General features: G+C 55.1%; 2 protein-coding genes across 2 annotated transcripts; both read right to left on the bottom strand.

Annotated features, from left to right (window-relative positions):
• Positions 1–1659: 1659 nt before the first annotated feature.
• Positions 1660–3760, bottom strand: EsH8_IV_000055 (chitin synthase-domain-containing protein; the record flags this gene model as incomplete). Its single annotated transcript, XM_083264945.1, has 3 exons — positions 1660–1890; positions 1969–3546; positions 3599–3760. 3 exons carry the CDS (start codon positions 3758–3760, stop codon positions 1660–1662), a joined length of 1971 nt encoding a protein of 656 aa, XP_083123840.1.
• A 4954-nt stretch (positions 3761–8714) lies between these two features.
• On the bottom strand, positions 8715–10463 carry EsH8_IV_000054 (chitin deacetylase; the record flags this gene model as incomplete). Its single annotated transcript, XM_083264944.1, has 6 exons — positions 8715–8775; positions 8882–9049; positions 9113–9223; positions 9293–10064; positions 10120–10184; positions 10255–10463. 6 exons carry the CDS (start codon positions 10461–10463, stop codon positions 8715–8717), a joined length of 1386 nt encoding a protein of 461 aa, XP_083123839.1.
• Between the last annotated feature and the right edge of the window lie 4261 nt (positions 10464–14724).

Here is a 14724-nt window from a genome sequence, read left to right as displayed (position 1 = left end):
CACTGAGCGGTCGGCATCGACTCCGGCTTCGCACTCGCGCAATTTGACTCCGAGGTGCGATGTGGACGCCAACGTCGGTGCACGACGGCGCGGAGAGATGGGCGGGTCGCCCTGACTAAAAATGACGGTGCTCGGGCACCTGTCTTAGCGCCGACGCGTCCTCTCCCAAGGCCAGCAATGTGGAAATGAGGTTTCCACGATGCCTCATGCTCTTTCGTGGGGGATGCGCCCGGCCCATGTGCCGCCCGGGCGCCAGCGGCGCCGCCACCTGCTTCAGCCATCTAAGACGGACGGCTCAGAGGCGGGACGGCTTGGAACCAATTCCGCCTCCCACATCACGCCCAAGGTGGCTTTGAGACCACGGTCAACGATGGGGTAAATGAAAGGGGATCCGACGGAGGAAACACACCCGTCTCGGTCAAGTGTCGTCCCAAACTTTGAGATGAGCTGGCTAGATCTGGACCTAAAAAATGGTTCATCCCATAGCGATGGGTCGAAGAGCACGGGCGGGAAGCCTAGCCCTTATTCGATCTCGGCGGCAAAAAAAGACGGAAAAGCGGGGAGTAATTGCGAGAGAAACTATTGAAAGACGTGAGACGTAGCGTCTGTCGATTACGTCCTATGCCGCGTCCTTTTCAGCTACCATCTCGCAGCGCAACTATTCCCGTTTCTGTAGTCGCATACCGGCCCGCGAATCGCGGTGGTTTTCGTCTCTGAAGTTCCCTTCTCAACGAGCGGGACCGCCAAGAGGTGTGGTAGCCACACGTCGCGCCTTTGCCGTGTCTGGTGCTTGGGATAGCCACCCGCCTGCGCGGCATCCAAACCAAACTAGTGAAAGGCTCTGCCAGCAACATCAATGACACGTACATCGATGAACTGGCAGATAGACCCAAAACATGATCAAACGGGGACGAGGGAAAAAAGACATGGAACTTGTTAATGAGTTTGTGATTTTTGTACGGGATACTTGTGGGAAAGGTATCTATGCCTCATAATTCATTTCATGGAGCCACCAAACCTAAACATTACATTAATGAAAGAAAAGATAAAAAGACCAGAAAACATAAAGTGCCCTAGGGATGAGCCGCAATGCCTGAGTATGCCATAGTGAAGAATAGAAAAGGTGTCGAAGAATCGAAAAGATCAAGGTCCGGCCAGAGCTCAGCCCTCATCACCATCCGTCCCGTCTCCCGTGCTTGTCTGTACAAGAGGTCCCCGATATGTACGAACTTTCCAGCTCCTGGGGGTATGTGATGATGATGATGATGAATGTTGTATGCGCAAGATGGGCGAACCCTTCCAAATACCCCTCCCTTTCCCTTCCCAGCCCGCCTCGTCAGGTAACCCGTGTACCGTCCTGACCAGTGGGATGTTCTGTAGACACGATGTGATATCAACTTTTTTTTTCGGTGCCCCGAAATCCTCCAATCATGTGCCATGTCTCACCCTCCCAGTCGTCTTGTTGACGAATCTAATGTTCCCAAATTTTCAGCCTCACAAACAGGTACAACGCCACTTGAATGATTGAACAGTAAGAAAGCGAGACGTAGAGCCAGCTGAGAGACAGCCCAACTCTGTTCTCGGTGTGTGTGTGTGAGTGAGTTTCGCGGGGTGGCCGGGTATCCCCAACGCAACCCCGCTTATCCACGGTCGCGGCTTTTAAAGAGTGCCACGTCCACCCTCAGCATCCGCCTTCTCGTCGTCGTCGTCTCCCTTGATGACCTCGCGGGTCTTGCCCCACTTGAAGTCATCAGAGTACACGAGGGAGTAGCCGAGAATGATCATGTTGAGGAACGGCGACGTGCACAGGTGGAAGAAGAAGCCGATGAAGTACTGCATGCGCTCGAGCATGTTTCTCGGCAGCCAGAAACCGATGCAGAAGGAGTAGACCTGCGACACGATCCAGTCAGCATTCGCGTTCTTATTTCAATCGAAGACGGGCAGAGGGTGAGTTCAAGGAGTACTTACGTATCGGACCAAGAGGAGGGAGAACAGAGACATAAACACAGGGTCCGTAACGAGCTGGTCGCCACGTTTGACGAGGATGATGATCAAAGCGATAACGGCGGCCATGATGAAGGGAGTGATGAACCAGGTCATGACGGCAATGACGGACTGGAGACGCTCGATGGGGATGATACCGGGACGGAAGATCATGACAAACTCGTTGGAGATTGATCCGAGAGCCCAGCGCTTGCGCTGCGACAGGAAAACCTTCCAGTCCTGGGGCACGATGGTGAAGGCCTTTGCGCGGAGGGCCTGGGCGGTCTGGCGCTTGGGGAAGAGCGAGAAGATGATGCTGGCGTGGATAGAGTCCTCCGAGTAGTTGCCCATGATGTGCTGTGTCATGAGGTCGTTGGGCTTGGGGCAGTATCCGAATCGCTGGCGAAGAACCTCGTCACCGAAAGTGGCCTCGTCGATCTTGATCAGTTGACAGCATCCAGGGAGACAGTTGACCTTGCCGGTAATGCGGGACTGGAACATGCGGCGGAGACCCTGGGTCTGCGAGTACTCGACCGACTGGTAAAGAGACCAGAGACCCCAGTTCTTGCCGTCGTAGTCGACGCAGACGTGGCCACAGACACCGACGAGCTTGGTGTTCTTGCGGATCTCCCTCAACATCTCCCAGACACAGTATTCGTCAAAGACGGTATCAGCATCCATACCGACGAGGTACTCGATGTTGTCGAGGCCCTGGGAAACGAAAGCGTTGCCGCAGTGCTCAAAGAGTTCGTTGCTGAACATGGTCATGACGTTAATGGAGCGCTTGTGAAAGTGGTACAGGAACGAACGAGCGAAGCACAAGCTGTCGCGCTTGCCCTGGTTGTAGCGCTTGCCGACAAAGAGATAGGGGATGCCCTTGTAGTAACCGGTCTGGATCTTGGTCGGCATGAAGAGGCCGTCGCGGGCGCGGTAACCGTTCTCGAAGAAGCGCGTCGGGCCAGGTTCGAGAATGTCCTGGAGGAGGTACTCCTGGGTGGTCTTTTCCATGCCAGGGCCCTTGACGTTGCCGTCGACAACGATGAAGATCATGCGCGGGTGCTCATCAATGTTCTTCTGCGCAACGAGGGAGTCCAGAGATCGGGTGAGCTCCTCGTATGTCTCGTTGTAGCAGGGCAGGAGCATGACCAATCGTTCGGGTGTCTCGGGCACAATCTCCTTGCGGCGGAAGCAGAAGAAGATGGACTTGAAGAGGAAAGCGCCGAGAATGAAGACGATCATGATGAACTGGAGGACCGTGTTGGAGCTAAGGAGCACAATGAAGAAGTAGTGGGCGACATGGTACGTGAAAGACACGTAGATGAGAGCGGCATTGATGCAGAGGAGACCGATGAGCAGGCACCACTTTTGGAACCTCAGGAGAGACTTGGACACCAGCTTGAGCTCAGCATCAGAGTCCCATCTGGCCTTTGCCTCTTCTTGCATAACAGACGACTGGAAGGAAGCCGCTGACTCGCCGCCACGAGACTGCCATGATCGGTGGCCGAAAGAGCCTGGTGTGCGTACGCCGAAGGGAAGATCCTCAGTGGTAAAGCCAACAACGGACTGCAAAGTCAGCACGCCGAACCAAACGATATGAGGATATATCTCGACTTACAGAGCCCTGCGACTGGATTCGAGATCCAATGGGCCGCGGGATAGACAGACTGCGGTGACTGCGAGCCGGTGTTGTAGCTCCAGAGAGAGGAGACAGGGGAGGGCGGCTGCTCTCTGCCATGGCAGGAGGAGGAGGAGGAGGAGGGGGGGCCGGGTGGCGCATGATGATTGAAGACCTCGACGACGACGACGAGAGAAAGAGAGTCAAGCAGACGCAACGGAGAGCAACAGATGACAGACGAGGGTGGGAAGTCTGGGATCTAATCAAGACTCTCGGGTCGGGTCAACAACGAAACGAATGTAGTGACTGCCGGAGGCACGAGATGAAGTTCCTGCCGATGAGGAAAAGAATGGAAGGTGAGAAGTGGATGATGAATCTTTATTCATGCGAGAAGGGTGGTAGAAAAAGAGGGCCGGCATGGGATAGAAGAGCGTGGCAGCAGTACGGCGGACCTGGGCTCGACTTGGGGCTAGCCTCACGAGGCGACCAGCTGTCTGGGTCGGAATAGCTCTTCTCAGGCTCAGGTAGAGTGGCAGCTCGGCCAGGGGTGGGCATGGACCCCCAAGGTCCGCAATCGAATGCACTTGCTTTCTAGCGGACGACGGGCAATGATGTCTCGCAAACACGGACTATTGCCAGAGTGCAGTTCAGGCCTGTGCGGACGACACATCTGGCATGGCGACAATGGCATCAGATCTAGCGTCAGCTGGACAGGCAAGAACACAATCAAGTCGGGGTTTGCCCACTCAACCGGCCACGAGGTACATCAATCGCCATTCTGCGCCATCATCAGAGGTTGCAAGGGGAGCAGGGCAGCAAGCGGAGCAGGCCACCACCCACGACGTTGCTGCCAGACATGTGGTTGGTGGTGGAGATGAGACAACCATGCCCGTGTTCGATGAGGCTTCACCAGCACACGGCGGCGGCTGCAGGTGGATGGATGGATGGATGGATGGACAAACAGCGGTACGGCTGGTCGACGGTCACCCACACGCCCCCTGGGTCGAGGCCGGCCGCTTGGCATAAGGCCGTTCAGCCCACAATGTATTTCTGTCGCCGCTGCTTATTGTCCGGCAGATTCGCTTGAACCCGAGAACGCCATGATCGCCAGAGGCGGGCCAGTAGTCAGTCGACTAGTTAACGTGATGTTTGCCCATTAGGATGCCCGGTCCTCATATCCCGAAAAGGAATCGGCTTCGTCCGAGGGGAGATGTGGCGTCGAATGGCATAGGGCATGTAGTAGAAATGGGAGAGAACGGCAACAATTTCAGAGCAAAAAGGAAAAAGGAAAAAAACCCCATGCACGCGCAAGAGAAGAGGCCTTCGAAGCGTTCGAAGCTGGCGCAGCAGAGACGCACGGCCGGTGCTACACACACCCAAGGCGGGAGCCGCTCGCTAAGCAAGACAAGGGGAACGGCGTCGTTGACCAGGACTGGGGGTCGACACAGGTGGTCCGGGGCCTCGAATTAGCGCGGTGAAGCTCCGCCCACCCCTGTCCAATATACACGTCAGTTTCAACTTCAGGACACCGCTGCTTGAGTGCGAGTGCAGTGTGCAGCAACGAGAGATATTTTGGGCATGGATTGGGCAGGGTGGGCCATCCGAACCAAACGAATCTTTTCCGGTAGTGTTCGCGGCTGATCTTCGCTTCGAATACCCCCGGTTCAAAGCGGCGAGAGGAGGGGGAGGGGGAGCCGCAGATGCAGCGTGTTGGCTGGGCTGGGCTGGGCATGGTCGGCTTGCAAGGGTTTTGCCTCCATCCAGACAACAGAGTCATGATCCAGCCTCTTCTCGCAGAAGAAACCTGTTCGGGAGGATTCGAGAGGCGAGAAGCCAGGTCAAAATGCCATGGTTGCTGCTGCAGTGAGCAGTGAATCGAATCAAATCAGATCAACCCCGGCATGCCAAGCCCGTGTTTATGGATTGGCAGCCTGCAAGAGTGGGCAAAAAAGACGTCGAGTTGTACAGTGCCTGGCCATGCAGATGGACGCCTCCGCGCGCAAGTAAGCTTGAATTCAGAGCTCCCCAGGGCCGCTCGCTGTCAGTCAGACAGGCAGCCAGGCACATGGTTGTGCGTCTGCGTGAGCTCCAGTCTGTTGACCATACGCGGATGCTGACCGACAGGTCCGGCCAGGCAAAACATCCATACACAGCACACACGGTAGGGCAGCCTAACGTCTGTGGGATCGAGCCAATGCTGCACCTGTGCTTCTCGCCGTCTGCAAGGCACTTCGGACGACTGGAAAGATGAGATGGTGGTTGGCGTTGACTCAGCTCGACGCTCGACTCCATGTCACCGCTCCCTCCCACTGCAATATCGGACCCATTAACGGTTTGTCTGAAATCGCACAGGTACAATCTGGTCCGACCAGAAAACCAAGACACTGCGTGAAACAAGACGGGGGTCAAACATGGCCAAGAGGACCCTTTTTTCCCTCTCCTGTCAATAGCCGTGTCTGCTTTTGGAAGCCACGACTAGGAATACTTTCTTCTGTGGTTAATTAAAGACCCCTAAGTAATAGCACCAGGGCTTCCGTTTGCGAACGTGCTTCTGCCAGCCGGCTGGCTGGGCAGAGGTTTGACGGTAGACCCGGAGGGCATAGATTGGTATGTGCGTTGTATGTGCGTGCATGTGTGTGTGTGGTCATGGTTAATGAGCCTGACGGCCAGCCGCGTAAGAAGAAAAAATGTGGCGTCGATGCACCATCACACCATCGGTGGATGCAGCATGGGTCATGAACGAGGGCGAACACGATCCCCAGTCCCAGCTTTCAGCCTGGAATGACCGAATGATGCTCAAAGTGTGGGAGATGGAAAGCGGGGCGGCAAGAGGTGCAGAAGCGGCTTGCAGGCTCGACGTACGATGGGAATGGTGGAATTGGATAGGAGTAGACGGTAGAGAGGGAGGGGAGTGTCTGTTGTTGTTGTGTGAGGTCGCGACGGTACGGGAGAAACGGGGAGGGGGGCGGGGACCTGGGGGGGCCTGGGGGCCGGGGGGTGGGGTCGCCGAGAGGGAAATGAGAGCCACCCCCCTCCCTTAACCGTATCAATTCCCGATGGTGGAATTTCTGTTTTGCTATGCATATAACCGTTTACCCCGATAGTGCCTGGGTGGTCGGAGTCGGAGACTTGGTGGGGCTGTCGGCGGCGGGTGCGGCCCCACCTCATATCCCGGTAAAAGGTTGGCGCGGCGCTACACACGCGGTATCCCAGTACCTGCACTAGACGCAGCCTAGTTTTCCAAGGTTACGTGCTCTTGGCACCTCGGGGAACCAGGGGTTTGCTCATATTGACCAGGGGTAATTGGGTGGGGAAGAAAGATGGGAAAGTCGAGGCTAAGGTGAAATAAGGTGAGAACGGCACTAGGCTGGGAAGCATTTTGTCCGAGGGCCGGCAGAACGAACACTCGACGCAACACATCAGTTCGATGGCTCAATGGCAAGGCAAAGAAAGGCACGGCATTGGCAGCACCGGCATTAGAATGGGGCGACACAAACGGCACAATTGCCTCTCGTGTATGCACGCAGCACCCTTCCTCCTTACAATGGCCCTACCATTGCCATTTTGTCTTACCACTCACTGCCTGGCCATGGGCCTCCACGGCCGAGCGTCCGCTGGATGGGTCAATATCGATTTCCCCCACGAAATGCTACCATGCGCTGCCTCCCCTCCTCCATGCAAAGTCTGCCCCTCGGTGCCGTCTCGTAATCCATCGGCGCCAGTTTAACTCCGACCGTGCATTGCAGTCCAGTGCACGAATCGACTCGACCAGAGATCGAATGGCAATTCCGTTCTAGACACGCAAACTGGCGCTGGATGAACCCAAAAATAAAACAAGAGTGCTTCCTAGTTCTGTTGGCTAGCTTCTGCTAAACAACCCGTCAGTCACTCTGGGGGCTGAAGCATGGGTTGGGGGTCTGTTCAGGGCCTCCGCCAAGAGCCTACTGTTTCTGCCTTCGAGAAAATGGACGCGTCAGACCATGGGACTGTTTCCTCAGACTACTTGGGACTAATGACTCGGTGGAATACTGTTCGAAAATGGAAGCTCACGATAGCCTCCCCTCCCACACTCTGGACGCCTCTCCCGTTCGAGTATTAACTTCGTTTCGGTATGTGGGCGAAGCTTTATGGCGTTCATATCCTTTGCTGACTGCGTCTTTTTCCTTCATATCCACGTCAGCTCGGGTAAAGTCTTGGTTGAAATTTTGTGTGTCTTGGCGGCGCAGAGGGTACTGCCGCCGTAAGAGAGAGCTGGGGGCCGATTCCATCTAATCAGGTCATGGTTGCCGACAAGCGTCGCCGCCTCCCCCCAGTCTTCCATGCCCATCGCCCAAGGGCTGGGCAAAAGCTCGTCATACGTCGTAGTGCAGCAAAACTTTTGGCGAGTTCTTTGACTCTCTCCGGCCCATGTTCCACCATCGTCCGTTCGTTTCCCAGTTATCTTTGGACACCAGCTCACCGAGGACCGCGATGATTTGTGTTTGCCCAATGCTACAGCATGGTATCATCGGAGCCTATCGTATATGGAAGGTGACAGGAAGAGACAAAACCCGTTGAAATGAAATCTGCGCAAGACATTCGTTGGAGAGACAGAGTCAAGCACGAGACCGGCCGTTTCGATGTCGCAAGCGCACGATGGCGGTTGAGACAATTTCACTTCTCAATTAGGTGTTAATCATTAAACTATTTCGCTCCGTGCATCTGCGACCTTGATCCCGCATTTTTGTTTTTTCCCCCAACGCTTTTGCCACGATGCACCTGAGTCGCATCCCCAGCTTTATCCCAACTCTCGGCCGTAGAGGTCATAAGGAAGGTAGTAGCTGGTAGATAGGTAGCAGTGCGTCGGCGTCGACAGCCTTGGCCGCCGAGAGACTGCACGCTGTATTCCATCGGTTCCTCAGCCCGCCTGTCCGAAAAAAAGAAGAATGATCATTAAGGAATCCATTTTTTGCCCCTCATGTTCGTTGTCGGTTCCTGCGCGATATATTGCAGAGGCCATGATCTGCTATGTCCTCTTCCGAGGCCCGAAGATCGACAATGCCGTGCGCCTACGGCGGCGACCAGCCTCCAGGTTAGATGCATGAGGCAATACATGCTGCACCACAGCGTAGCCCGCTCAATTGCAGGTTCCGAAAAGCGACTGGCAGCCCGTTCCGCAGTGCGTCGTAGAACTACCGCTGTAGGGTGATCGTCAGTACTTCGTCTTTTTGCATACCATCCCCTCCGGATGGGGCATGCCCGAGGCAACCGGTCAGAGGGAGGCGAATAATTGAAAGAGCTTACCAGTATCCATATTGAGAGCAGCAAGTCTTTTGACCGTAGTTCTTGCATGTTGCATTGTATTGGCTGCCGCAGAGGCCGTTGGTGGAGTCGGCAACGCCCGAAACCTGGGGCGAGCAAGATCCGAAGCCCGATTGGCAGCCCGTCCCGCAGTATGTGAGGCTTGAGCCGCTGTGTTAAGGGGAAATCGTCAGTCTTGCCATATAATGGCGTCAAAGGCGTCCAAATACATACCAAAATCCGTAGTAGGAGCAGCAGTTGCCGAAGTTCGAGTTGAGACACGTGTAACCGCCGGTGCCACCGCATGTCTGGTCCGGTGACACCTTCAGCGTAGATGCAGGGGCACTAGACGACGATACTTTAGTTGCGGTGGTCAAAGTTATGACGGAGGATGTGGCTCTGGTCAAGACTGACGATGGAAGCGTCGAGGTCCCGATCGTGTTAGACGTCGGCACTGAAGTTGTTGTTGTCGTTCTCGTGCTAGCAGGCACAACACTAGAGCTAAGAGCGCCACCGGCAGACCGGTACCAGTTCTCCTTGGGATCGTTGAGACACTCACCCACAGTCACCAGACGGTAACCACGGGCCTTTGCAGTGTCAATCATGAACTGCGTGAGATTTACTACGGTCTGGTAGTGGACATCGTGAGACAGCTCGATGTAACTATTGGCGGCCGCATTTGTCGAGACGCCATTCGAAAAGCGATCCTTGGCGGTCTGGATCGTCTCGGGAGTATCATACATGTAGTCTTTGGTATCAATGTTGACGTTGATAATGTGGTAGCCGAGCGTCCTGAGGAGGTTCTGGCAGCCCGTGCCGGCGTCGCATTCCAGGTAGGGAGGACGCATGTAGGTTGGAATCCAACCGAAAAGGTTCCGGAACGCCATCTCGTTGTAGATTATCTCAGTCCGCTGAATGGTACTGTTAACCTCGTTCAAGTTGCGGTGGGTCCAGGTATGGCTGGCGATATGGTGACCCGCGGCGTACATTCGACGCATGATGGCAGGCCATGCGGTGTCGGGATTGTCCATCCGGTTCTTGCCAATGTTGTTGCCAGCAACGAAGAAGGTGGCGGTAACGTTCTGGGCCTCAAGGATATCAAGCAGGTTGGAGGTGTAAATGTATGGGCCATCGTCATAGGTCAATGCCAAGGTTCCCGGGACAGCACAAGTGGTGATAATTGAGCCTAGAAGGGACGCATGTTAGGACGGGTTCTACGATGCATACACAGATGAACACACCATAAGGTACGGAGCCCACAAGGGGACGGGCGATGCTCTCCGTACTGGCGCCAGGTGGTGGAAAGCTGTCGAGGTACCGTTAGCAACATGTGGTGCGGTGCATCCAGGTAGCAACCGAGGTTCTAGCCGACTTACAAGGTGTCGCAAGAGTCGCTGTATTCGATCTGGCATTGCGAGCCGCCGCAGTAATCTGCCGTCGTTCCGCACCATCCGGCTTCTGAGCAACACTCTCCTGATGAACAAGACCCGATTCCGGGCCCGCACTCGGCACGTTTTGTCAGGGGACTGTTGATAGTGGCGGCAATGGCCGCCCCCGAAAGGAGGAGAGTCAATAACGCATGCATGACTATTAAGTAATGCGGCAGTTTGTAAATGCAAAGGGGTATGATTCCGGTCGATCGACACTGCGGGCAAGATGGATGATAGTTTTCCGGGGTATTCCAAAGACGGCGGTGGGCAGTATTTACAAGAGTTTCCCGGAAGGATTGGCTTGTCTTCGATTGAACACCACGAGAGTTGATATTGCTCCAGTCCTGCCAAGAATGCCGAGGCGAGATCAGTTTTCAGGTTGGGACAAGAAAGTACAAGTCAAGCTGGCTAATGGGGCGCGTGACTTGGCAACTGGGTCAATGGCGCTGGCCAAGAGCATTATAATATTTCTTTGAGCTAGAGATGGATGGAGTCAGACGGGATGAACGGCACTTGCTTAAGCAGGCTGGTGTCTCCAACCCTCTCGATACGAGACGGCGCCCCGTTGGGTCGTGGTCTAAGACCCTATGGCCTGGGTTAACAACGAGTCGTCCACGTTGCCGGTTCCGAGTCTTTGGGGCCAGCAATGGGTCCTGACATGACTACTTGGCTGACATTACCGGATCACGCTATCAGCAGATGGCACAGAAAGTAGCAAAGCCTTGAGCTGCTCGGGTACGAGAAGCTCAAGTGGGTTGCAGAGACAAGCCCATATGGATTCACCCGATCCGATTCCGGCCCCGACTAAAGGCTGGGATCGGCAAATAATGCCCGGGTACGAGCCCAGCCGCTGACCAGCAAGGTATGCGTTGTCAGGCTAACGGTGAAAGGAAGGGGGAAATCTCTGTCAACATGGGATGGGCTGGGTGAAAGACAATATTGGACCCTTGCAGGCTTGCAGAAGCTGAGCAGTTGTACCCCATTGGCAACCAGCAAGGTCCAATATACACGGCTGGCGCCCTGATGATTGATTGATGATGTGCTTGTTAACAGGCAGGGGGCAGACCTGGAAGCAGATCGGAGGCCAGGGCTTGGGATGTTACCGGGAGCTGACCGGGGTAGCACGGCCACCTCCAAGAACCCCCGGCCAGCTCTGGGTCGAGTCAACGATCCTTGTTAGTCGCCTTGTTAGTCGCCTTGTTAGTCGCCCATTCAATTATCCGAGTGTTCCAGAACGGGCAAAGCGGGAACGGTGGGGTCGCTGTTGGCCGTGGGTACGTACTTATCACCGTCCGTTCTCAGTGGTCTTGCCCAGCCTAACAAACTTGACTGGGCATGGTCGCGACTGATACGTTGCTGTTCGCCTCGTGTTCCAGTTGTCCAGCAGAAGAAGCCCATTTCCATCCAAGGAGACAGTCTAGTACGATGATTAGACCCCTCCGGCAATGGAAGACGCGCTCGAGGAAACGCGTTCTATGTTTCCCTGTTGCTTGATCAGGTTCCTCGTCCTTCGGATGTGGCCTGCCCTTCTGTTTCCGAGGATCTGGTAACGGACCCGAATGGAAAATATGCCGACGGCTGTCGACTCCCGTCGCCCATTCCGGAGGCTAAAACGGAAACCCGTTGGAATGCGATCAAATCTTTCGCTTCGGATAGAACAATGGCGTGTTTGCGGCTTTTCCTTTGCAACATCCCTCTCGTATCGGTCAACAAGCTCCTTTTCGACCTCCATTGCCTCCAAACAGCCAAGGTCATGTGCTTGGCCCACGAAACAAAACATGATGATGCTCCAGTCTACTAACGTTGTCAGCATCCTTCTCCCCGCACACCAACCTCTTCAGTAGGCGGGGTGGACTGTCATGGCATTGGGGTGTTTTTTCTTTCGCTTAAACCAAAAGTACTTAGCAACAGATATTGATGTCATTCTGGGTTGAGCAAGCTTGTGAAGCGGAATTGGTCGAGTGAAAGCTACCGCCTCATGGACTCGGTTTTCCTCGTATCACCAAAAGCCGATGAAGTACAAGTCAGAAGACTTAAGCGGTGCGACAGTAACTCGAGCCAATGACACCCCCAACCTCATACAAAGAGTGAGATGCACCTCGTTCTTCTTTGCATTGTTGGCACTACTTGGCAGGGCTGCGGCTCCAATACCCGTCCTCGGTGCTCAGTAGTGCTCTCTGCAGTTCTAAAAATTGTTTTTGCATTCCGCATTGGGTGTGCAGATGCATCAGTGCTGTGATGCTGGTTTTCCTTACTTTTGGTTCGTCAGCTTGCCATCAAGGCGAAAAGTCCCACCAATCATGCCGATGTTGAGGGCACACACTGAAATGATGGCAAATACCATTTTCAAAAAAACGAAAGACACTTTCAGCTTGCAGAGAACATTTTCTGTGCATGCAGTGGCGATGGACCCCCCGAGGGGGGACCGGCAAGTGTTGCAGGCTACTTTCAGGTTATATTGAGGGGCCACGGATATCGCCGTCAGCTTTGTCGCAGCCGTGGCTATTCTCGACGGGAAACAGCCTTCTTGGGCTTCAGATCCTTTTCGAGAAAATTTTGCCATTGCTAAGACCAGCTGAACGGATAGTGATGCTATTCCGGTCGATGCAGCGTCCCGTCCGCCAGTAAGGGCTCCTAACTGTCCCATTTTGGGACGCTTTCTTGCTTGTTTGAACAAAGCATCATGCCACGGCATCAGCTCGAGCACGTTTGTTGGCCCCAAGCGGCGGGAATGAGAGTAACAATGGCATTAAACCAGGTTGGACAAAGACCGGTGTGGCTTGAGAAGCCGGGATGGGTGCTGAACAAAAACCGCGTGTGCATGAAATGTTTTCCCCTGTGGCGTCACGCCGGTCCTCAAGCAGATGAGATGAAGGGGCATCTTGGCAGGCGTTTCTTATTTTCTTCCTGGGAGGGTCCTAGAGGGGACGAAAAGAGCAAAGAGAGGCGTCAGTGAGAAACAACCGGTCATTGGCGCCGTTTCCCTCCACGTGTATGCCGCCCAGTGCAAGGGGCAGAATGTGGCTTGGAAGCTTGGGTCGGGATGGACGTACCACGACGGGATCGTGGAGGACGGACCGGAAAGCCATTGATGGGCTCGCGCCCCTGGAGGGAGGGGGGAGGGGGGGGGATGCGAAGATGAAGGAGGGGGCGTGAGAAAATGGTGAGGTGAAGATGGTAAAGGGGGGGGGGGGAAGAGAGGTGGCCGAGAAAAACCCCGGGTTCATGCAATACTACCCAAGAGTCGCGGAATGCAATAAAACGATGACCCACCGCTCGGACTGAGACTTGCATCCAGCGGGGGCGGGACCCGTGTTTTTTCGCGTTGCATAATGCATGACATGTGCATATGCATCCGTGGGGAGCTGACCGAACGTCGCTCGCTTCGTTCCTCCCACCAATCATCCCATCTCAGCCGTCAGTCCGTGTATTTCTTTCTTCTGCTGCGCTTCGACACAAAACGTCGTCCCATTCGGTTTCCTGAGCTTGACTGCCAAGACGATAGCTTCCGCAACTTCGAAATGTGCATACGGAATACGGATACTGAAAGGGTACGCCGTCCTCTGCGAGCAGGCCTCATCCTGGCCCCCACCACCGCACCCCTCTCCCACCTCACGCCCCCTTGTCGGCCACCCTCCACTCGCAAGCTTTCCATCGCAGAAAACTTCCAAGTCCTGCAAGAAGTCGACAAAATATTGAAATCGCGCTCTTGAAAAGACTGGCCAGGCGTGATCGTCGGACCCAAGGCCGGTGGCTTAGCTGGTACCCCCCTCGGCCACGAGATGCAAAGGTAACCTAGAGTAGCGTCCGGCCTTTGTCGATTCATCTCGATCCAGCACCCTGGCCGCCGCTTACGACGTCGAATATGACCTTGCAGCGGATTGTGATGCTCAACTCCGCGCCTAGTCCCCAGAAAGCCGCCTCCAGCCAGCCTACCCTCCTCCCCAAGGGAAAAAAAAGTCCTCAGCAAGAGTGACGGGGGGCCCGCGTTCTGCATGACATCAAGCGTCGGAGGACACCTCGGCGAGAGTGCGATGGGCAGACAGGGGATATGAGTGTCTTTGCCTACTTCATGCATCCGGGCTTGCCAGCTTGGCGATTCCCGCCGGATCATGTTGTTGATGAGTGACCAGACACCTCGAGTGCCTGGCATGTTGGGCTGGACGCCGGCCGGGGCAGAATTTTGCCATCCTCGTTGTGCTGATGCCATATTGCGCTATTGTTTCCTTCCCCGTGCAGCGTCGTTATGCCGAAGCGCACCTGTGGTTGCGCTTTGGGGGTGGGCCTTCAGCCACCTTCAGGTCGCTTGCCATGGACTGCTTTTGGACGGACTATTGCTGATGGTCGCCTGTTTGACTCCAAGTTTGGCCGGCGCGGGAGCTAGCCTGGACCTGAAACTATCAGCCATCTCGTCTC

Source organism: Colletotrichum jinshuiense, chromosome 4, assembly GCF_051148585.1.
Source record: "Colletotrichum jinshuiense chromosome 4, complete sequence".
In the NCBI taxonomy this organism is placed as follows: domain Eukaryota; kingdom Fungi; phylum Ascomycota; class Sordariomycetes; order Glomerellales; family Glomerellaceae; genus Colletotrichum; species Colletotrichum jinshuiense.
This window is presented reverse-complemented; position numbering and strand designations above follow the sequence as displayed.